This window comes from Cygnus atratus, chromosome 2 (genome assembly GCF_013377495.2).
Source record: "Cygnus atratus isolate AKBS03 ecotype Queensland, Australia chromosome 2, CAtr_DNAZoo_HiC_assembly, whole genome shotgun sequence".
Classification (NCBI taxonomy): domain Eukaryota; kingdom Metazoa; phylum Chordata; class Aves; order Anseriformes; family Anatidae; genus Cygnus; species Cygnus atratus.
Window position 1 is genome coordinate 90,544,961 of NC_066363.1, and position 24,519 is coordinate 90,569,479.

Genomic DNA, 24,519 nt, shown 5'->3' on the forward strand with positions numbered 1-24,519 from the left:
TTGAACAAACACAGGAACAAAGAAGCATTCTTCAGAGAGAGAATTCGAACGATTATCTTGCTTTTGCAGCTAGCTTGTAACAGAGAGTCTTTCTTTTGTTAACGATGTATGTCTCAGATTTTGTCCCCTGCTGTGATGATATGAAAAGTGACTGTTAAGCCCTTTTGTATAGTACTACCATAAAAATAAAGCCACTGAAATACAACTTAATTTCATACTGGAAAAACAGGCAGAATGAGGCAACTTGGGTTGACAAAAACATTCACAGTTGTGTGTACATGCAGATAACTATTTTGTGACTTCCAGTATCTGAACATATTGAATACAATCTAATAAGAACTGGCACAGCATAGTTATCCAAAGGTCATACCATAATATGCAATACATTTCAACTCAGTTAAAAGGCACTGGTGTTCTTCAATAAATGTCTTCCAAGAGCCAAATGAGAAAAGATGGAGAACAGAACACTATCTTTAGAGCATACATAGGAAACGTACACTAAACACACCAAGGGCAGTACAGAAAAAGCAAAAAATATAACGTACTGATTCTCTCCAACATACGGCTACTGATCTTTTCACTCACTCTTCTTGTATTTGCTGTCAATGTCAAATAAGACATCAGTAGTCTTTTTTTTTTTCCTTCTATATATGATCTGAACAAAGCAGCCATGATTGCAGAGGTGCTAGAGACCAGAATGGAAAATCTACCAGAAATTATCCATGTCCCTAATAACACAGGTATGTTACGCAGTAAGAATGAACACAATGCTATTTTTCAGAACAGGTTAAATACAAACAGAATCATAGAAACATTCAGGGTGGAAAATACCTCTAAGATCATCTAGTCCAACCTTAAATACTTACAGGGGTTCTAAAAATTCCCACTGACTTCAGTATGGGAAGACAGATTAAATGGAAAGGAATTCAGTATTTAGTATTAGAGTCTGCTAATATTACCATTCAGAACCAGGGCATAAAAATACAACGCAGGTCAGCGGAAGACCAGCACTAGGAGACCACAGGTAAATGCAGACACTAAGCTCTCTGGCAGCAGGGAACTCTAAAGGCAGCTGCTGCAACTGCATGGGTGGGAAAAGCTAAAAGAAAACAAGGTGGGAAAGCTATTCTGTGTCTGTGTTTGGAAGATACTTAATACCACGGCATATCTGAAATGCACATTACAAAAGGGACAGTGAATCTTAAAGACACCACGTGTTGTCTCCTGACACAGCCCGTACAACGGCTGAGATGCGCAGCAGTGAGATTGGTGAGCTAAGCAGAAGCAGCCACTCACTAGTCAGCCCCACCACGGGACTGGCAGAGCAAAGTGCTTTGAACCAAACGCCCAGAGGCTGCAGGTACTCTCCAGCTGGCTGCTTCTCCTCCCTGTGTTCAGCAGGGAAGCGTCAGTAGGGTACAGGCTGGAAAGCAGGATTGCTCTTTCAGCTTTCCAAACATCACAGCTTGCTACATGGGCTTTTTGTTGTGCAATGATTTTTTATCATGGTATTATTAACCAACACATGACTTGTTGAATTAATGAGGGTCATTTCGAACCTCTTTTCTAGCAATGTTTTTAAAGGGATGTGTTTTGAGTTTGGGAAATTGTTTCTGAACTACTACATAACTTCATTTTTACTCCCCTTCCATGCTCGTCCCCCATAGCTTCTTTGGTAAGATAAACTAAACTGAAATCCAAAACATCACACACTAATAACACAGCAGAAGACTGCAAACAGTATTTTGGTGGGCTAACATGCAGTTTCAGCTGAACACAAACTGTATTTCAGAAGCAGTATAAAATCATGAGGGACCACAGAGAATTTAAGGAGCAAGAAAAAGCGTCAGCTACAAATGATAACACTGCCACCCATCCCATCCTCTTCACCAACCATACCAAAGGAATAAGTCTTCTCATATAACCATTAAGACAGACTTTTTTGTTTTAGTCCTTTGGGCACGCTTCAATATCTTTCTAATAACCGTACCATGCAATTACTTTCATAAATCTACTTCTAGCTCATGACATTTGCACAGCTTTCCAAAAAGGAGTTTATGAAAAATACCTATATATCTAGATGATTACCTGATTAACTCCACATCATCTCATTCATAGATGCTACATAGATGTAGCAATACAACATTGCCTTTTTAAAAAAACAACAACAACAAACATTTCCCCTGCTTTGCATATGAAAACTCCTGTGTACTGCTGCAGAAATAACGGAGATAACACTGCCTAAAGCAATTTGGAGTAGCTTGGAGTAGCAAATATAAAGTGGCAGTAACAGTCAAACATAATTCCACACAACTTTTGCAGGAGTCTAGATTTAATTTGCTTTACAGGACAGTTGGCCAAACAATGACATTTATCATAAAAATATCCTCTCCATTAAGTAAATCTCATTTTTCTTTCCAAAAGAAAATTCAGTATATACTCTGAGCATTCAGTAGCTCATTTTCAAGATCAGCCCACACAGATTTTTCTTAACAAAACAATCCAGCTTAAAAAAATGCAGACCAATGTAATGACACAGTCATATTGCTTTTGGCTATGTTGACTTTAAAAAACATGCCAATTTAGCTATCTTTCTTTAGGTTTTATTAGAAAAAAGCAGCAGATCAACATTACAATTCAGAGTCTAATCTAAATATGCACTTGACAATGAAGCACATCTGAATGTGGAGTGAAAAAGGATTCCAGAAAACCTTCAGTTTTGCCAATCTCCTGCTACCCAAATCATCTATCTTTTCTTCTGGCTTTCTGATGACTGAAATCAAATGAGGAACAAAAGATTTATTGCTATGAAAACAAAACCATAGTACAGTAGTATGAGTTCTGGGTGCTAAGCATATTCTGTCAAGTTAACTTAAGAATTTCAAAATGTACTTAAATCTTTTGTTTGGCCATGAAAGTCCATAAGCTGACTGACCCAAGTATAAACTGAAATGTCAGGTCTGGACAAAAAGAGTTAGCATGTTAACCTCCAGTTTTCAGACAGTAATAAAAAGATACAATTCCAACAGCCAAGAAATTAAAATAAAAAAAACGTTGATCTGACATTCAAGAGCTAAGTTTATTCTTACGCTCATTTTATTTGCACCCAAAATAATTTTAGACCCACCAGGAAAAAAAAATAGTATTTATGGACTATCACACAATTGAAAAAGAGAAACAATTGTGTTTTGACTTGGTTATTTTTCCCCCACTGAGGTATAAAATCTACATATAAATTTGATACTTCACTATAACAAATTGTACTTTTCGTAGTTCTGATTTAGTTTCCATTAAACCCTGTTTACTTTTTTCTTTTTAAACCACATAATTCTTATTTCATGTTATTGAATCCGTTTTCCAGCTGTTTATTTGTGGATCTATATTTAGTAGTCTGGTTATCACTACTAACCAGGAAAAAAAAAGTCTTGGAACTTTCTTCATCTCAACAGCACTTTCAGCAGAGCTTACTGATGTGCAAGCAAACTACAATGATATGCAGCTCTTCAGAAAGAATATTTCATTGATTATGTTTCCACTGTCCAAATGTTCTCTAAATTATTTGCTGGAAGAAACTCGTTCAATCCTGTAAACATCAGTGGGCGCAGTTTCACTAGTATGTGTGGTAGTTTCACATCCTTATACAGGAAGGCTGGTTCACAGCTACTGAAAAGCTGCAGGAGTTCTAACAGCTGATGAACTGTGGATTCTGCAGAGAAGTTTCCTTCTGTTGCTACTTAACAGTGTAGCCAAAATATTAGCCGAGGTAGCCCAGTCAATCCTTTCTTTTCTTCAGAACCTCTCAGAATATTTCTGGAAGGGTGACATTGCGAAGTAGCCACTGCTGAGAGCGGCTGCCATTGCAGTCTCTGATGCTGGGTACCTGGCTGTCCTCTTCGGTGGCTTTGTCCAGGCACTGGTTACTGTTCACATGCAACAGGGTTAATTTCTGGAACGTAAAATAAAAAGAATTGAGTTTTACCTGGCAGAAGATAACCTTTTTATTAATAGCTGTTATAATTCTGTAAGCAAACAGGAACTAGACAAGACCCCCGTGGTTACCAAGTCCAGATCCCCATTCTAAAGATTACGTAAATACGTTGTTCTGTACTGTGGATACTAAAACACTAAGTTTCACAAAAAAACAGAATGGTCTGAACCTTTTAAATGACATTGTTTCTTAAGCAATATCCACTATTCCATAAATAGGACCGTACTGCTGGGGATTTTCAAGGAGTTTGCAATTAAAGTCTGGTAAGATGTACAACTTTGATTACTAGTAATAACAGTAGTTTTCATGACATCAGAATGAATTCAATTCACATTGAACCATTTTTTCTCAGTCAGGGACAAAACTGACCTCAAATTATGTTTTTAGAACTATGTTCCTTTTAAAAACATGTATACATACAAGTGCACATGTACGTACAAAACGCATATAAAGATGCATACATATCTTTTCCAATATCTACTAATCTTACTCATGCAATCTTCCATACACCACTCCATCTACCTCAGCGCTGTTCTTATGGAAAAGAGGAGGTCTTTGGGAGTTGCATTTCCTGCTACTGTACTCTGAATACTTAGTGCATCAGCCTGTGTGTGGCACTGACTGGCATTAGTATCGGTGGTACTACTCTCCCTCAGCAGCACAGCCAGGACACTGAACTGACTGGAGAGTGATAAAAACATGCCCTATGTGCACAAGCAGCAAGATGTTTAAAAAAAGAGCAGTTCAGTGTGCTGCACTCATGCAGCAGCTGGAGAAATGAAGGGACCTGGAACACATTTAAGCAGACAAATGACTAACACACAACTTGCTTTTTTTTTTTTTTCCCCCTCTAGTATAAACACCTCCTGAACAGAGGCAGAAGGAAAAAATATAGACAAATCACCCAACTATATGGACATGTGTTCTTGCTAAGTATTCTCTAACTTATTTTTGTGCTTCATTAGCTAGCTTTCAGTAAAGTTCTGAAGATTATTTTATCAGTGGAAAGTCTAGGTACAAAGATAGAAAACACATACAGTCACATTTATGGCTAGGGTTAGGCACAGGAGAAGTTTCTTTTATGGGCTGCAGCATTCTTTGCAAGAGAGACTACTTGGTTCTTTTGGCTGAAGGATACATACTTCTGTATTCTCTGCAGAATCTGACAAACCTTGCTAGTTTTGTTTGGATCAAAATCTAATCTATAATCTAATAGATAAGTGTTAAAAAGCATTCCCCTCTTGAGACACGGAGAGGGAAAACAAACAAACCAACCAAACAAAAAACCCCACACCCCAACCTGGAACTCCTGGGAAATGCTAGTGATTTTTTATCTAGATACTATCTTCTCCTTCAAAAAAACAAACAAAAAAAACCACTTACTCTTGGGTGAATCACTACATACAGTAAGTAATATTACTCATCATATTTACTTATGTCAGGTAAACTGACCACGTCAAAAAAAGAATGAATGGTTTCCAAGACTCAAATTTAAGCATTTCCATTAACATTTCTACCCAATCACAATACTGTAAAGAACTTGCAGATCAAACCATTGATCAATGGATCAATGGCCAATGATTTCTAGATCTGGAGTTCAACATAAAAATTTCAAAATAAGTTTGAATGTTATGGAAAAGATTATGAAAATAAAGCTCTTTGAAGCATCTGTATCTTAAACATACCAAGATTAGAAAAGTAAAACTTTTCTTATAATTTCAGGATGCTGACTTTTTGGTTACAACAGTATTTCCTTTTAACCTTTTGAGACGCAAGACATCAGATGCTGGAATTGAAGAAATAAAATTATTCCAGGTATCTACAGGACCAATAAGAGATAGTGCTTGCTAAGGATCTTGTGCCAGTCTCACCTTAACAGAATACTGCACTAGCAGACAGTCCTTCATAGGATCTGGAAGTGCACTGAAAATATTCTTTTTTTTTTTTTTTTTTTAAAGGCTCCCCAAAAAGTTACTAGGTAATTAAATCAATGCAGATGCTCATCAAGTGACCATGAATTAATGACGGAGGGAACATAATCCTGACTTATTTCCTTGCTTATTCAACGGTCAAACAGTGGTCCCACGAAGGATTTTGTTGCTGTGTAGGCTCACATAAAAACACAAGTTATCTTATTTTAATATCACAAGTTACTAGAAGACTTACCACTGGGTCATATTCCCAAAGCTGATTTCCTTTTAGATGATGGCACTTGAGCATTGTTACTGGGCCATTAAGTTTGGAGACATCTAAACACAAATCATCTGTTCGAATTTCTTTGTTGGCAGTATATGAGAAAACCTAGACAGAGAAAGAATGAGAGAAATTGAGAAAAAAGCAGCATTCAACCAAAGAATTCCTGGGGACAGGACAGTGTTGGGGGTAGAAGTGTCAAGAGGCGGGGGAAAGAAGTGAGGAGTGAGAGTTAAGGGGAATATTTGCACGCATTACTTCATTAATAACCACTGAACTTTTTCTTTTTTTCTTCAGCATGTACAGAAATACTTTTTTTTTTTTTAGGGGTACAAACACTAAGTTCTTCAAACAAAAGTGATGTTTTCAAACTGCAGACTGTTTCTTGCACAGGAACAGTATGATCCTCAACACAAGTAATCTGTGTATACTGGAAGAGTCAATCAAGAATTAACAAAATGAAAAAATAAATGTTAAAAAAAAGTCGAGATTCGGCACACAGCCATGCACATTAAAAACAACATTTCAGGAGGAGGCATGTCGTTTTGTTTTTGTTTAACTAACAATGCGAACCAGCAGGTCTAAACAGGAGATAGTTCCAGAGAATCTACAGGAGGTAAAGTGTGGCTCACGGCAGTCTCCTCTCCTCATTTCATTTTTGACTTTGTAGTTTATCTAAAACATGTTGCAATCAGTCCTCAAAAACCTACAAATGAGAAATCAACAGATCTTCTCACGCAATCCCTTTTACAGGTATTTTCTTCAATAAGGTTTTCCTAAACTTTACTGCTTAAGTAAAATGTAATGATCACTATTGAAAGAACTGAAAAGATGTCCTGATGAGTAGCATTCCAAGTAATTCAATTCATTAATATCATTACAAAAAGTCACCTGATTTCCACCCATCCCATGGCAGTTAAAGATTCCAACTTTCTCATTTTCTTTTCTTGCCATGTTATCCAGACATTGGTTTGTCTCCACGTTTCTTATCTTGGATTGAAAAAGAGCACATCACAAAAAGCTGTTATTTTTAGAAAAGAACTAGGCTCATATCAAACCACACTGGCACCAACTCTCTCTTTTATACACACAGGGGTTATTTGAATGAATTGTAAAATATATGAATGGTACTACAAAGAAAAAACACTATCTGAGGCTCACATTCCCAGGTAACTGTTCAAGCTACTAGGTTAAAGAATCATGTTTCTTTGCTTTCTTTTGGGGATCTTCCCATATTGTGGGCCCTTCTTCCACAAAGACTCAGCTACAACAGAAGGGACACAATTCTGTCTCCAGCCCCAAACTACCAGAAGTTTCAAAACACTCCCCTAGGCACAGTGGGTTTAATTCCCTTTGAAGTCAGGGGAGATTGGGTTCAATTTCCTCACTTCTTGAGTTATAACCTTAATCCCTGTATTACTATACAGTAAACAGCATGAATATCGACCTGCTGATATCCATGCAGCAGCCTGAACGCCTGCCCTGTTTTGTTAAAAATGTTTTTCTTTTACAAACACAGTATAAAATCACCCTACAAGAGGTGTGATATTTGGCTCAGCATGACTTGTAGGGGGGAGTAGGGCCTACTTATTTAGGACAGCATCATCTGTGCTACCTCTACAGTCATTGAAACCAAAGACAGACAGAAATGTCCAGCAAAGCTTAGGGATCACTGGAATTTGCTGATCACTGAAGAAGATTCTGGGGGTAAAGTTCAGAGTAGTGTTTGTTTTGTTTTTTAAACAAAGTCGTTGCTTGATCTGGTCTAGTTTTGTTAAGCAAAACTCTTCTCTATGTAGAGAAATTTATACACGAAGTTATCCGTAACTATGAATTTCTGAAGGACTGTTTCTAAAGGCCTTTTATGTGAAATTTAGCACTGTACTAAAGAAGGGAAAACACTTCAATTACAGTATTGTATAACAAATTTTGTTTTTCTGTCTGAGAAGCCAGATGTATCATTTTACAGATGATGGGAATATATGTGGAAGTTACTTGAACTTTGCTGGAGGTTAACTTGTTTATACTATTCAGTTCAGAATACAAACAACTTGCTGTGCAACATACTTTTTACAAACAGTAGACAAATACATAGGGTAAAACCTTACCTCCCCCAGAGAAAAGTAATGGCGTGGAATTTGGGAATCAGGATAAACGTTCTCGAGGTACCAGGAGAAAGGCTTGCACTGGAGCTTGCGTCTCAGCCCAAGTCGTGATGATATGTCCCCATAATCAACTTTAGTAACTCCTAGAGATAAAGAAAAAAAAGTTGTATTTAATTATTACCAGTGAATTTGTATACAATTCCATTTAATACAAAAGTGATCGGTATAATACATTGCTTACAATCATCCCTATACTTTTTTTTTTTTTTTAAATAAGTATAGCATTACGCTTTTTATACTCACAGTGGACAAGTTAATCAGTACCTCTGACATCTTTCTCCTGATAACTACACAAAAGGTTGAATCACTCCATCTGTAGTACACATAACTTCTGAGCTATGGTTTGTGGAAGAATATGAATGCAAGTGCTTACTAAGTTAGAGGAAAAGGCTGAAACTGTTATAATCACTAACACCATTCTATCCCCAATGCCAACTGGAGTGTGTATGCACCGTGCAGCATATACAGCAATCTCCTTCTGTGGAGTAAGCAGAACTGCATTTTAATTTATTTCTGTAAGCCAGATACCACCTGCTGAACCCTTCATCATCCATCTAACTGCATAAAGAAACAGACAAAAAGCAGCCTTCACACAGGGAACTAAGCATTTAATAATTTAGTGTTTGTTCAATATAACTGCAGCAGTTGCAGGAACTGCGTTCACCATTAGGCCAGTTACATTTTTTTGTGGTATTTTGCCTGCCTTTTTTTTCTCTTTTGTTCCTTATTTATCGAAGTGCTCTGTTCTTCCTGTATCTTCCCACCCCTTTATGGTGGTTTTAGTTCCTTTGGAACATTAAGTTGTTCAAATCCCATCTGGAAATGGGATGTGAAAGGTATGCACAATCAGTAGGTATTTTTAATTCACTAGAATTAAGCACTGTTATTAATATTCCAATAACAGTAATTAAGGGTAGGATAATTTCCAGTTTTCAGGCATCACATTTTATTTGTATTTTCCATACTATACTTCAAATCACATAGGCCAAAGTAATACTTTACCACACACACAAAACCCAAAAACCACTCAATTTAAATTCCCTCCACAGACAGCTCAGCTGGCCACTATAGCTAAAGACCTGCAGTTACACGCATTTTTCAGAAATCCCTGCACTTAGAGGATGATAAGTTACTTCTAAAATTGTTGACCTTTTGAAATTGAGTTTGAGATATTTTGAAGTTGGTATCCTGTGTTATTAAATAGAACTGCCAGTAGATGGTGTATTTCTACTCAATTAAGACAGATGACTGCATTACTTCAGCTGTTTGTAAATATCAATAAAATCATTTGTAATTTCAATATTCTAGAAACAAACAATTCCGACTAGCATTTTTCTATATTTCTTTAAAGTTTAGAGAAGACTTTTTTGATTTTTGAAAAACTATTCTGGGGAACTATACTAGTAAGTGAATAAAAGCAAATGAAAGCTTTTCTGTTTTAATAACATATTCAATAACGTGAATAAAAATAAATATACAAAAACAAAACAACACCAAAACAGTACCCTCTCTCACCAGAGCAAAGATTTACTGTACATCAAAAAGAATACTCTCTCAAGAAATGATAAAGAAAAGGCAGGCTGCCTTGCTGAACCAACCAGATCTGAAGCACAGAGTCATGAAAATGAAGCTGATGTATAAAACAGTTATCATGCCATCCTTGCAAGAACCTTATGGCATTCAAAACTCATTCATCAACAGAATTTGCTACACTGATTTTCACAAAAAGAAGAAATAGGTTTTGCCATTTTACTGAATGGCAGAAGATTGAAGTCTCAACCATATAGAATTAAATACCAAGTGACACTTAATGGTGTACAAATGTGTTACTTCTTAAAGTAGTTTTAAATGTCACCATGTAGAAGAAATGTGCCAGCTCCATTACACTGAAATAAAAGGTGTACATTATATCCACTTAACCATTTTTAGCATGACAGACCTGAAAAAACAAAACCCCTCTGAAGTCATGTCTGCTCCAAACCATATACTGGCACGCGGATTAGAGTTAGCATCAGCTTTGCAGCTGGACTGGATAGCAGAAAGAGTACAGTTTGCCTTAGTGGTGTTCTTTAACAAGGCTAAGTTACTCTGTTTTTCAGGTAAGCAAGTCTCTTCACTGCTTCTGGTACCTTCTCTATAATCAAAAATGGCTTGAGTATCCCTAAAGGTTTGCACTACACTGTGCAGACACAGTTACTAATAGGTAACAGTTTGGGGTAGAAATAGAAGCGAACCAGGAAAACTGCAAAATAGAAATCATACAAACATTTAAAGACATTTCTGAAACATTTTCTGCACACAGTAGCAAAAAACGATATATGCACTGAAGTCTTAGATATGTCTTCCAGTGTTTTTATACTTGGTTTTAAAGGTTCAGATAAAAAAAAAATGCAAACTCATATCAAATAATCCCAAAACCAGTCTTTTGTACAAATTTAAGATTCATCTCAGCACTTGCTGGTAATGTCACTGTTCTTGAAAAAATCTGGTATGCAGTACCAGGCTGCTCTGAACGGGAAAGACCATTACATATTACTGATCAATCAGAACTCTTGGTTATACTTACACTTTTACTCAGAAGTAATCAAATTCTTTGATTTGACAAATGCATATTTCTCGCCCAAGCAGCCATTTTTGCAATTTGGCTACTAAGCATCAGAAGAAATGTTTAGAAGCTACTCACTCAATGCTATCACTATTTTCTGAAAAATTTATTCCTCTATTTTTGAGAAATAATTCTATAGACTGGGAAGGAACCATTTCAAAATTAGTAAATTCTCCACTCTTTTCACTATAACAGTACAAATAGCCTACTGCTTTTGCATGCAAATAATGTCTATCAGTAGAATACTCCTTCAGGAGTTTAATTATTAAATTATTATTTATTAGGCTTCCCAGTGGCCATGTTGCAACAGTTTTACTGTCCTCAAAATTTCAAAAGAGCTGAAGATTTGCTTGCCAAGTTCAATGTGGCAATATATTTATGCTAAACTGCTTTGAAAAATGAGAAGCATGATGTTTTCATCATGATTATAAGCCACTCAATCATTTTTCAAAAGCACTGCATGAAAGCTGTTTCATCCAAAACCGGTCTTCTGTTAAAAAAATCATAGAACTTGTTTTTATTCAGTATTATGACACTTGATAAGTAATAATCATTAAAACCAATTCAAGCAGTTATGTATTTACATCTCCAGTTAATGCTAATAGGGAATACTAGCTGAAAACAAGACCATATGGAATCTCTCTGTATGTATTTTGAAGATAGGTTTAGCTACATTGCAAGATCAACTACCATTGACTCAGTGCCTTCTCTGTCCTCCCTACCACCCAGAAACAGAAACATTATCCTGGACTTACCATGCTTGGCTAGAGACGGGCACATGTGGTGATAAGAAATTAGGCTTACTGATCCAGTTCTCAGGATAACACACCTATGTCTGTCTAGATGGTTCTTGCTTAGATAATTCTACAGTGCTGTCTTTTCAGGCCTTCTACCTCTTCAATTCAGCTCCAGTGCAATCAAAGATACATTCTGGGTAAAACTTTTGATCAACAATAAAATTAATTTCCATACACACTAGATGAGGCTCTACCCAAGCTCATTAGAGCTGCTTTTTGGGATGCCTGGAGTGTACCAGCTGGGATAAGAGAGGCTGCTGAATGACAGCCATGCACACTGGCCCAGGAACAGGAGGCTGCATGTAGGAGCTGCAACCCAGACTCACGTGCAGCACGAGGTTTAAAGCATCTATGCTTCACATTTAGATGGAAGATAGCAGAAAATGCCACAACGGTCAGTTTACCATTAATTAGTAGTTATAAGAAGGTGTGGGGGAGGTAGCTGTGGTAAGCCAACCTCATGCTCTGCAGCTGCTGCTGCGGAAGGGGGCAGTTTCCCTTGCTCAGCTTCAGATTCCTGCTGCGCTTCCTGTGCTGACACAGGTGCTAACTTAACCAGTAGAAAGCCAGCCCAGAGAATAAAACATCCTGAGGAGTTTATGTCAGCTTCTTTAACTTGCTAAATGAACAATCAACAAGTGAGGGGAGGACCCCATCCCCTGGCATGACGGGCAGGGTGCTCTCCTTGCAGCAAACTCTTAGATTGACACCACCTCACCTTGGCAATCCCATCACAGTATTTTAGACTACAGAAGGAGAGGAAAGAGCTACACTAAAAATCGTAAAGAAGCGGCAAAGTCTGCAGAACAAGCTAACAGGAGCCAGACTATTCACCTGCGTGTGCCGGATTCCAGCAGGAAATGGTCTGGGAAACAGCACCCTGCTGAAACACACAACTGTGAGAAAAACTGTAGACTAATGCAGAAAGACTACAGCTAATGCCATTACCATCTTGGAGAACAGCTGTTGCGTGCAATGAGATAGGTTTGATTTTGGCTGAGCTGAACCTGCTGCAAAATTGTCCTGCCCAGCTTCCTGCTGTACCTATCTATTTCTAAGCAGAAAGACGGCTTCTAAAATGCATGAAAGCTTAAAAGAGACAAATAATTCCTACTAGGTTGTACTTATTAGAGGAAAAAAGGATTACAGGCTTACTTTTCAAGAGTGCAGCTTTCCATTTAACTACATTACATCAATAGTAAAAAGTCTCTTGAGTTCTTATCAGTCAAGCAGTAAGCCATTTTTTTCAGACAATTCAGATTATATGAAGTGGGAAAAGCTACCTGAGAATCTTAGGTTTGCTTTCCCGGACCAATCCCTCTGTAGTTCACTATCTTAGGGGAGCAGAAGAGAAAGGATATAAAGGAGGAAACAAATTTCTTGTTAGCTTGGCTCAATGATGCCTGTCAGTATATTAGTTCCTTCAAAATCCAATTTTCTCATCCATGTCAACTAATGAGAAAAAACATGGATGCACGGAGGATTGCCTCTTTTCCTTTCTCATCTGCACCCAGGCTTGCAAACCAGCATCAGCTAAAAAATTCTCACCTTGCTCTTTGCAAGAAGTTGTGACACTGTCACAGTAATACTGAAAGTACACACTGCACTAGTAAAGAGTTTCACAGGCTGCATACTGTAGTCTGCCAGAGGGTCGCTACACCATCATCCTGCAAGAACTAAACATTTAATTTTTACATTAGAAGGATGCTTGGAAAACCAGAACATGGCTATGCGAGTCAATGCAGCAGAGATTCACTGAGTTGGCTCAGAAAGACACATTGAAAATTTACAGTGATATTTGCTGTCAACAGGTAAAAATCAGCAGTTTGCACACCTCGTAAGCCTGGAGATACCAGAATGATAACAGTAAGGGATCTGGGGACTTCCCCAAATAATAATTCATTCTAGATAATACCTACTGGCTCTAATGGTTCACATGGATTTGGAGGAAAGAATGAGCAGCACCAAGTATAATTTGTAAGTTCATTCTCAAACAATAAATATTATAACTAAAAGAGAGCCACAGTACTAACCATTTCTTTTTCACAGCTCCCAGCAACAAGCCAGTTTCAGAATAACCTAACTTATTCAGGTTCTGTATGATCCTACAATTCTTAAAACACTTGGAAATTCTAGCATCAAACTTCAGTGCAGCATCAGTATGGATATGGGTACACAAATGAGACTGTGCGCCAGTTGGCTGGTGCAGATGCTCTAAGAACAGCTTAGAGCTCTTGGCAAGAAAACATCCATATCCACGAAACGTCCAGGTTATTAGCATACAACAACCTATGCAAACGTACATCTTTCAGAAGGAAAGAGAATGTACAGTGCAATTACAGCTAATTGCTGAAGTTACTTTCCCCATTTCAACTTTTACTGATTTTCTAAGTGAAATTCTTACACTCCTTTTCTCCAACAGGAGAATGCATTTATATTCCACAATACTGCAAACCCATGAAAGCAAGCCCTATCAAAACAGTAATTCTACAAAACGAAAACACTAACTTCCTTTTGTAGCTTATGGTTACCACATGAAATGGGAGCACTACAAAGGTTATATATATATAAAGTAACAAAGCCTTACCACTGGGTTGAGTAATTCAGGTTTGTTTTCAAGAGCTTATTTTTATAGTTAGGTGTTCCTAGCAGCTTAGTACATCCAAAAATCTAGCTTGACATGGATCTATAAAAGCAATCTTAGCCAAAAATAATTGCAGCTACTTATATACAACTTACCTCAATGATATATTTATGCATGTGATGTTTGAACTCATAATGCTTCATTAATAAAAACAAAGGGCGGTAACCATAAGCTATTAAGCTTTTGATTTCACCTAAAAGGCTTTGAGTAGTACCAAGATTATTTTTTTTTATTTTTCTTTTTTAAATCTTACATGTCTTAAGTAATGTGTTCTCTTAAGAAAAAACAGTATAGAGAAGCATGGTCATTTGTTCTCACAAGTATTCTCAAAACCTGTAATCTAAATTTGATGTTGTTCAGACTCATGCTACATTGTATTATAGGTTTTAAATTTCAACACTTATGCAGGTTTAATAAGCAAGTCATAAGGGAATACTAGTTTTTAAAAGTACTTATTTGGAAAAGCAGATTCAGCATATAAAACTACTGCATAGTGTTTGAAGTTGAAAGTCTCCATATATCTCAAGTAGTTATGGGTGTCTGTTGCTCCCCAAAGTTTGTCTCTCGTTCGTTGGCTTTTTAAACAACAAAACAACCTGCAGTGGAAGGTAATAATTCAGTATTTCCCAGGCTTCCTTTCCTTTACTGAAAGTTTCTTTGCACAAAGTTTGAGTTAATGGGAAATTCGCTTTCATATATTACATTTTCATGTTTTGTTAACATCCATTTTTAAGAAACATCATAAATAACATCACAGTCAAATATACTGGCAACTATCCTATGCTCTGGATAGCGAAGTGCAAACACTACCAAGCCAAATGACATTAAGTTTTGCCACTCCTGCTACAGCAATTCACTTAAATCATTTCTGATCGATTCAGCCTCCAATGCCTACAACACAGAAGCCAGAAGCCAAACACCAGCACATTATGAGATGCATTCGGATGGCTAGCTTTCAGCACTACAATTGAACTCTTTGACGTTCTACTGAGTTTTAATTCCCTTGCACAGGAAGCTCATTCATAAGTCATGTTCATATTTAAAAGAAAAAAAAAAAGACTTCAAAGACTTCAGGGCACATCTCTGGTTAGGCTAACAAAATTATTTTTTAATTAAGGTCTTCCTTTTTGTACATCTTACATGAGCTTTGTCTTACAAACTTCAAAGCGATAACATTTTTATCTAAATGCTCATAATACTCATGTTCTTTCCCAGTAGTAATTCTTTTAAATTCTTAATAGATATTTCTCATAACCAAAGGCCTGCTCACCTGGGGAAATGATATAAAAAAAGTTTTTGAATTCATCCATCCAAACTTCTGCAAGCCGTCTGTTATTTTTGTTGATTATTTGCCCCGTACCTCCTGGAAAAGTGTATGGTGTTGCTTTTCTGAATACATGCCCAACATGTGAACAAGTTACAATTTCCAAAGTGCCACCACACTGCCAAATCTGAAAGTGAATTAACAGTTACTGCATAGTTTCAAATGGATAAAAGATATATATTTAACATTGTAATTATTTGCTTTTGTTCAAGTTGGAGAAATATTAGATAACATCTAAAACATACACATACTGCATGGAAGAGGAAAAATAAGTCTGTTTCCTGCTCCACAGGTAAGAATGCTCACAAGTGTGAGTAGGATAGCATAAGAAATAGTTTATCAGGCCTCACAGCATGGGATTACTTTAGAGAACTGGGCAAGCTGACAGCAAAGGAAGGAAAAGGCTCACAAGAATCACAAGGAATAACAGGTAGTAATTTGTCCACACAGTCTACTATAAAATAGATTCTCCATGTAAAAAGAAGATACATTTTGAAAAATTTTACTTGGGAAGTATTTTCAGTTTTATTTTGGACCTCAGATTCAGAAACGGCAGATTCAGAAACTTGAATTTCTACAGAAGTGCCCATCTATATACTCTGAGATGACAAGTGAAACAAAAGGAAACAGTTCTATTTGGTAGCAATGAAAGTGAAACAACAGTGGTTAGGTCCACATCCAACTGAAAACATGAAATCATTAGGGTAGAGCACAACAAGAATAGAGAGTAACAGAGCTGCTCACATTTCACTGATGTGCTAAACATCACTGACAGCATTACTCTTAACTTATGCTCGCCAAGTGGATTTTCTAACTGAATTCCTTCTTAAAAAAGCCCATGTATTTATTCAGGATGAACACTCTGATTACATTTCTGTCATAAGCCTTTCAGCTACTCATCATACACTTTTCCTCACTAATAGGTACAGTTTCTGCACATCTCCACTGGAGGAACTTGACAGGAAGTATACTGCTAACTGCAAAAGGAGAGGACGCTGTTGCAGGCATCATATCTGTATTTTGCAGAACTCAAAATGTCCTGACTGTAATAAAACACTGAACAGAGGTGAATTTTTACCTACCCTGAAAGAAATTTCTAAGTTTTCTCCACCCCAAATATCCATTCCAGCATCATATGTTCCAATTTCCTGAAAGTAATCTCTGTCTATTGAAAAAAGACCTCCTGCCATTGTTGGTGTCCTGAAAGAAAGACCACAAAAAATAAGCATCAGTCACTATGAAGACATAATTAAATACATTTCACGCTTACACTGACAAAATGGCTTTTTATTTCTCCAGTTGGTAATTTGTTCCTTCTCAGTAGGTTTCTGTTCAAATTCAGTTACCATTGATGCATTTGCTAGCTCAAAATTTTCCAGAGAAGGAACAGCTAGTGACAGTTGTTCTTGTTTTCTCACTTCAAGTTTGACTGTATAGAGAAACAGCCCCAGTAAGCTGCTACCGTTCCTGGAAAAGGAGACTTCTGCCTCCAGTGATGGTAACTCTCATAAAAGGGAAAAGTTTCTTACAGGAAATTTATACTTCTGTCAACTACTCTTGAAAAATTACAAAAGGCCGTGAAGTGGCCTGCTTGCTTTCACTGTTATTGCTTAACACAAGAAAATTGTACAATCGGAGTTACAACCAGATTTTCTTTACAACTTCCTTATTGGTAGGAAGTAAAAGCAAGACTGTGCTAGTTTCTGCTAACTAGCAACACCTAGTTTCTCACAACAACACCTCCCAAATTCACTTGAAAAAAAAATTAACGAACTACACATTCATCTGTTGATATAATTTTGTATTTCATGTCTACAAATTGTTTTTCCAACTTTTTTTTTTTTTTTTAAATGACCAACCATTCTTCTGAAACACTTTAAGCTTTTCCTGGAAGAAATGTAAACTATAAGCTAGAGTGGTAACAGTCTTTACCTAAAAACCTGTGTGTTTTTCCCCTAAAATGGATACTGGAAAAAAATACTCCTTTAAGCACCATCCTGAGAATGTGCTTAACTTCTTAACTCCTCAATTTCATAAATCTTCATAACGGAAAAACAAATAAACAATAATACTGAACACCACATCCTCACCTTTTTGGTTAGTATCCTTCTTTTCAGAAAGATAAGGCCAGAAAACGTAAATTTGCAATTGTTAAAAAGTACATATTACAGACAACTTATCTGTGTTTCTCATTATATTCGTTATAACACCTACATGACATGCTAGAATAAATTTGCCTCCCATCCATGCATTTTGAAGACATTAAGTTTATGTATGCACATAGAAATACATATATATATATATATATATATATACACGCAAAAAAATGACATTCAAAATACTGTTTACTTTCTTAGAACAAAAAATAAAAATGAGGCATGCTTCAGTAAAAATCTGTGCATCATATAAAAACTAGCAAAGAGCTAGCAGCTAGCTGGTAACTGGCATAACACACAGAAATTTTTCCACAGTGACATACTGCTAGCTTCCTTCCCTGCTTCCAGAAGTTACCAACAACTAATCCATGTAAAATAACCTTTATGCTATTTCTTCATACAAACCAAAATGATGCTACAACACAATTCATTAATTACTTATATACAAGATTAACCTAGAAAAGACGTGTGTAAACATCAGGTGAACATTTCACCCAATTTAATCATTACCTAACAGGAAGGGTTCGATCTCCTTTCCGTCGATCCATCTCTCTCTGAGGAACCGGATACCAACGAAAATTCAACTTCCAGTTGAACCCACCATAGGTCATATCAGAACCTGCCATATATTCAAAGGTGTCATCGCTAATTACGTCAATGATGGGACACACTACTGTTCTCCTAGAAAGAGGAAAGAACCAAATCTTATTAATTCAAGCGTCAGAAAAAAAAAAAAGTTGTTTTCCATTTTTAACAGGTACAGTTTAAAATTTCAAATGCTATCTTTTAACTGTACTCAACAAATTGTTACCATGAAAGATAACAAGCTCTATCTTGCTAATCAGAAATAATAAAATGTCTTTTTCTGACCCAATTTTGGCACTAGCACTTTTTTTTTTTTTAATAGTATTTGCATTATTATCAGTAATAAATAATCATCCTCCTGCAGACGGAGGATTTGATCATAGCATATCTCAATGTCACATAGCAATTGAATATAAAAGAGAAGAGGTCTTGTTTTCTATTTAAGTGCTCAAAGTAACATTTTGAAGTAACATTTTGAAATTAAGACTCTGACATTAGCCCAGGGGAAGTACTCCAATATGCCATCAGGACTAAGAGATTATAGCCATCATTAACAAAGTATAGCTACTGCAGCAAAGTCAACAGGAAGAGGTTTCCTTGTTCACTGTCTTGACATCATTAAGGCATATACTCAGACATGATAATTCTAATCATCTTAAAGACACTTAAGTAACTATCCTTAAGCAGGCTTCCTCTCACAGAAAGCTCAGTAAAGATTCAGGGACTGAAACTAAGTTCAAAGGATTTATTTTGTTGGGTTATTTGCAAAAATTATAACAATAATTTACAGTGTCTGACGAAAATTTCTATTGATGATAACAACTTAAAGGCTACTATTGTCTTTGCATGGTTCTGTACAGATTCATTAGCTGCAGCTTTGTCATAATGTAATGTTGTATCTCGTACCATTAAAATGTAAGTGATTTGCACCTCTAGCCACAAGAACAAAACAGATCTGTAACACTGCGCTTAGCAGCTAGCCTATTTAATATACTGCTTACTAACAGACTAGTCTGCAACTACAGCATTACTGCTCAGATATGTGAATGTTTTATAAAGCAAATCAATTCTCTCTTCTTTTTGTTTTTGCTTTTAACTCTGAATACAGTTTCCATCACGCTAACATGGATGTAAGTGTTGTGAATATAGACTTCAGAAATACAGAGCTATGTTAGTGCAGTGTACTTCAGCATGATTCCAGTAACTACTCTAACTTTGGAAAATACATCCTTGAAGACTGAGACATATCATAGAAATCCACTCATGCACAAGTAATCCACAGCACAAATATATTACGAAATAAAGAAATCACACAGAGAACCTGAAAACGGTAAAATTCGACAGTTCTTGTTTATGTTATTTATTTTTGAGATCAGGGTTCCTTTTCTTCCTTAAGGATATCTTCCCAATTTCATGAAGGAGGAGGCCAGGCAGAAGAGCTCAAATTCCTCTGCTCTTAACTCCAGTCTTACTCAGATCTCCCTGTGTTTAACACATTGTCCCATGCATTCTAATATAGGTTTAATTTTAAATTATTTACTTTTTAAAAACTGTACTGACTTAACCTTTTATCCTTACACCAATGAGAAGTACAGGACTTATCTATCCCTTCAGAAAGTAGATACTTCCTTGTAGGCTACATTGTAATACTTAGAAACTTCTTAATAACCTTAAATAAGAACAACATGGACCAATAGATAATTACCTGTCAGCTTTGATCCTTGCCAGCAGAGGTTCAAGCCAGCCTACCGTACATTCACAATGAGCATCTAAGAAGGTGATGACCTGGCCTTTAGAAGCAGCAGCCCCCTTTAATCTAGCTCTGATCAATCCAGAACGCTGTTCCATTCGAATCACATGAACAGGAACTTTTAATTTTTTCACATAACTCTCCAGTGGTCTTTTCAAAAAGTCTGCAAAGAACGATCAAATGCATGGAAACTGTCAGTTACAAAATACAGCTTTTGTGTTTGGTGAAGAGACTTGAATTAAAAGATAACTCCTCGCTTTTCTACCACTTTCCTCTTTTCTCAGCTAGTTTCCTCTGCTGCTTATTCTTCATTTCATACTTTGCCCTTTTACACCTCTGTGTTTCTCTTGCTAGAGAGGTTCTTCCTTCTCCTCTACATTTCTTCATTAGGGAAACAAAAATGAAGAGTGTAGGATGCTTACATAGAAACATGATGAGATAAGACAAGATTTTATTATGGAGTAGATATGACTCTTACTTTCAAAAACCTATGCATAAACATTCTTGGGCATATAATTATCTACCATGAAAGTAATGAGCTGACTAACTGAACAGAATGAATTAACTCCTACAGTAATGTAACTTACAGATAATTTCTTTGCAAGCAGAGTTTAAAACCTGACCAAATCCATTTTTCAATTCTGATTTCTCTACATTTGTCTGGCTAAGATCTTTCTTATTAAGTTATCACTATAACACCTAAAAACAAAAATGGACATAATCAGCTATATGTAAAAATAACATCTGTATCACAAACAAACCTGCTTATTTGATGATCAAATTAATCAAAATACAATAGCCATAACTAATGACTACCAAATGCCTATAGACTCAAAATTAGTTGCAGTACAACAGATGACAAAATTGCTGATCACTTAGTACAGCCTTTGTCCATCACAAAAAATTAGATTATAAGTAATACCAAATGAAGAACAAACAATTGAGAGTGAATGCAATTGACACAATTGATATTGTGTATATTTATATAAGCTTGTCACATAAGCTTGTGTAATAACATAGTACAGATTTGAAATCTGTAATAATAAAGGCAAAATAAATACTCTTATAAACACAGCTACAGAATGTATTACATGATACACTCAAAGCACACAAGAGTTGTACAACAGCACCCAGTCTATAGTAGGATTTAATCTAAGAGTAAGTCCCTCATACAAGAAAATGTATGACACCAGAGGGGAAAAAAGCATGGCATGAACTCTTAGTGGCTGTCTTGTAAATCTCAAGAGGCAGAGCTGACCTGAGGGTGATTACTCACTATTGCTCTGGTTGAACGAGCTAATTCCCCCCTTTGCATTCTTGGACTGTCAGTAAAACCCACAGAAATAAGTTGTGACACATCTTGGAAGCTGAACTGTGCTAGAAGAGCCTACGAGTTTGATAGATCTTAAATGTTTGTTTCCAGAGAAACTTAAAACAAGTTAATTTTTGTTGTGCATATTAGCACAGTCTCAAACAAATGTTAAGTAGTACAAACCAATTTTCTTGCCTGAAAATTTTGCAGGCCTTCTGGGGTTTAGCAGAGTTCATTTGGTTGACTAAGTCTGCAGCAAATATAGTCTCACCTGTTTACTGCACAGCTTTCCAAAGTCACCAATTTAAAAGAACTAGCATTATGGTAATGTTTGTAGCTTTATGTGTATGGCCTCCATGATTACACAGAATATAAAGGTGAAGCTTTTCTCTCTATGCTAATCTCATCAAGTCACACAGATCTACATGTTCCTCTGCACATTTCAGGTGTAGTACTGAATATTTTAAAATAGTTTCAGCTTGAAGATGAATGAATATGAGCTGTGACATTGGTCCTTGAACACAGTTACATTAACAGAACAATGGTTACATTCTGCCAGGAGGAAGAGCAAGATTTCAGTAATACAACTGTTGTCAATCAAGAACAAGCCTGAAAAAAAAAATGTTTTAATTACACCACTGAGAGTCATGCTCAACACAATGCATACAAAAGTCTTCAGTCCTACCTACATTTTTTCTGCAGAGCAGAAGTATTTAATGCTTCTATTAATCCTTTCAAGTACTTTTCAAAAATTTTTCTTTCAAAATCAATCAAGAAAATGTGTGAAGCGTACTAACAATGGTGGAGATTAGTTTAAGAACAGTCCTTGTCCCATTTTTACCCGTGTCCATAGAAAGATTATGAACTAGCACCTTGTCCAAAGCAGTTCTGTTAATAAGATTACCCAGTTAAACTGGTAAGTTTCTTTTAAGGGAAGACTTCTTGTTTTTTGTTTGTTTTTCTTTTTTCCTTATCAAAAAAGTATTTAAAGTCTTTTAATGCACATAATACAGTTTGGCCTACTAGAAATGCCAAAATTAAGCTTTAGAGATTATTTTCCATGCAAATCAAGTGGGTATATTTATATTAAATCCTATGTTAAACGCTCAAATGAAAAGTTTGATGCATTATAGTGTCAGACGTTTGAAAGTGGCCTTTCAGTGCCAGCTGAGTGTCTAAGTAAGTTTTTAGCATTGCCTCACGCACTTCAGAGAGAGCAAGGTTCTGATAATTCTGATAAGACTTGCAAAAAAAAAAGAAAAAGAAAAAAGCCTTCTACTTCCATAATAATAATAATAATTCATATATTTTCAGAGAAATAGCTTTCATTTAACTCTTTCTGCTGGTTATTCCTTTCATAAACTTTCAAATACATCCAGTAAAAGTCAAGTAAGCATGTAAGTTAAAAAATAAATGGACAATTCTATTACTGAGTCACACTTGCATTATTAGAAATGAAACATTAAGTTTCAAAGCATTTTTATTAAGCTGCAATAAAATACAGATTTACCATATATAACCATGCAAACACACATATAAGAAATGTGAATTGTTTAGGAAGACATTACTTTCAGAAATTTAGTTTTATATATATTGTTTTGATATGCATCTGTATAACTAACTTCTCTGGGTATATTCTGTTCTGAATTAATCTGCCTACCACACTTGGCCATTCAATGCTTGACCTAGTTTGAAGTACTGACTAATTCTGATTTCTTCCTTTAACCTTCTTTTTGTAAAGTAGTTAACAGATTAACATTTGAAAAGAAAACATGCAATTCTGATCAGTAACTAGAGAAGAAATGTTAGAGCCATGCCTTGTTTCTCCAAAGCTTTTCTTTGCAGTGTAAATAAGTGTGTGATAATATGCAAATTCACTCTTCTAGGAGCATGACACTGGCAGGTACAAAGTGTGCTTCAGGCAGACTGAATGCTTACTTTATTCCAATTAAATCCACTCTGATGCTGGAATTCAAAATACACTACTCAGGCTGAACATTTTATTTTTCTGGAAAAAAAGTCTGCTGTTTTAATTCAACACAAACAGAATACTTAAGTAGCATATGCTAAAGCCATCATATTTTCAGGCATCATACCCTTCAGTTCTGTTTAATGTAAAAGCACGTTTACTGGAAACATAAGTTTTGGAAAACAAAGCATAAAAAAACAACTTTCAAGTAACTGATGAAAATGACTACAAGTAAAAGATGCCTGAGTGATCACAGACTTCAAAACTAAATATAGGAACACATTCAGTAACACCACCAAAAAGAAAACCTGAAATGTTATGGCTTTCAGTTTAGAATGAAGCTACCTTAATTTTATTACCTACCCGAAACAAACCAGAAACAGAAAATATATCTTAAAAAAACCACACACATTTTTAAGTGGACCATAATTTTACTTCATAATGAAGACATAACTAGTCCTATGATAAAACCATTTAATTTTATTTTTAAAAAGAAATTGAAGATTCAAAACATTAGAAATATTTCCCTACATTATTTGAATATTAGCTCATTCTATTTCTAGATCACATTGAAAGCCGACCTGTCACAGTTAATCATTAGCGGTGATCTGAATCACCTGCAAAGGACTCAGTAGACAAATGAAATAGAGTGGACTTGCAATAAGCTTTGTTTTTCTAGCAAAAAAAAATAAGTATGCAAAAGCTCATCAACCAAAACAAATGTGCTGCCTCTATTTCATTAAGGAAGCCTACACCTTTACAGTAACCTGATGTGGGCACTTAGAATCCAAATATCTGCATCTGTTTTAAAAATAGGATTGTTCCCCAGGAACAACCAAGAGAGGTGAGTGAGCAGTTTCACACACATTAGAAGCAAAGAAACCTAGAACTTTTACATAAAGGTTGATTAACTACAAGAAATTGAAGGGTGTGATTGCAAATTTCCCACAAATGAAAACAGTGGAAATTTGACCTTTCTAAAAGCAAAAGCTAATCACAACTCTCATCTCATCTGGAACACATTCATGGGG

At 36.0% G+C, this 24,519-nt stretch overlaps 1 protein-coding gene across 3 annotated transcripts in view; it reads right to left on the reverse strand.

The window, feature by feature from the left end:
* Positions 1-218: 218 nt before the first annotated feature.
* Positions 219-24,519, reverse strand: part of GALNT1 (polypeptide N-acetylgalactosaminyltransferase 1) — an 88,605-nt gene continuing 64,304 nt past the window's right edge. For 2 of the 3 annotated variants that reach the window (XM_035550552.2, XM_035550553.2), the window contains exons 6-13: positions 20,163-20,370; positions 18,383-18,553; positions 16,799-16,916; positions 15,663-15,843; positions 8,290-8,429; positions 7,073-7,171; positions 6,155-6,289; positions 349-3,946 (exon numbers count right to left, since the gene is read on the reverse strand). In XM_035550552.2, coding sequence (XP_035406445.1) covers positions 3,800-3,946; positions 6,155-6,289; positions 7,073-7,171; positions 8,290-8,429; positions 15,663-15,843; positions 16,799-16,916; positions 18,383-18,553; positions 20,163-20,370 — 1,199 coding nt within the window. In that variant the 3' untranslated portion in view covers positions 349-3,799. Of the gene's footprint in view, positions 3,947-6,154; positions 6,290-7,072; positions 7,172-8,289; positions 8,430-15,662; positions 15,844-16,798; positions 16,917-18,382; positions 18,554-20,162; positions 20,371-24,519 lie in introns of all 3 variants that reach the window. The other variant, XM_050708638.1, reaches the window with a different exon arrangement.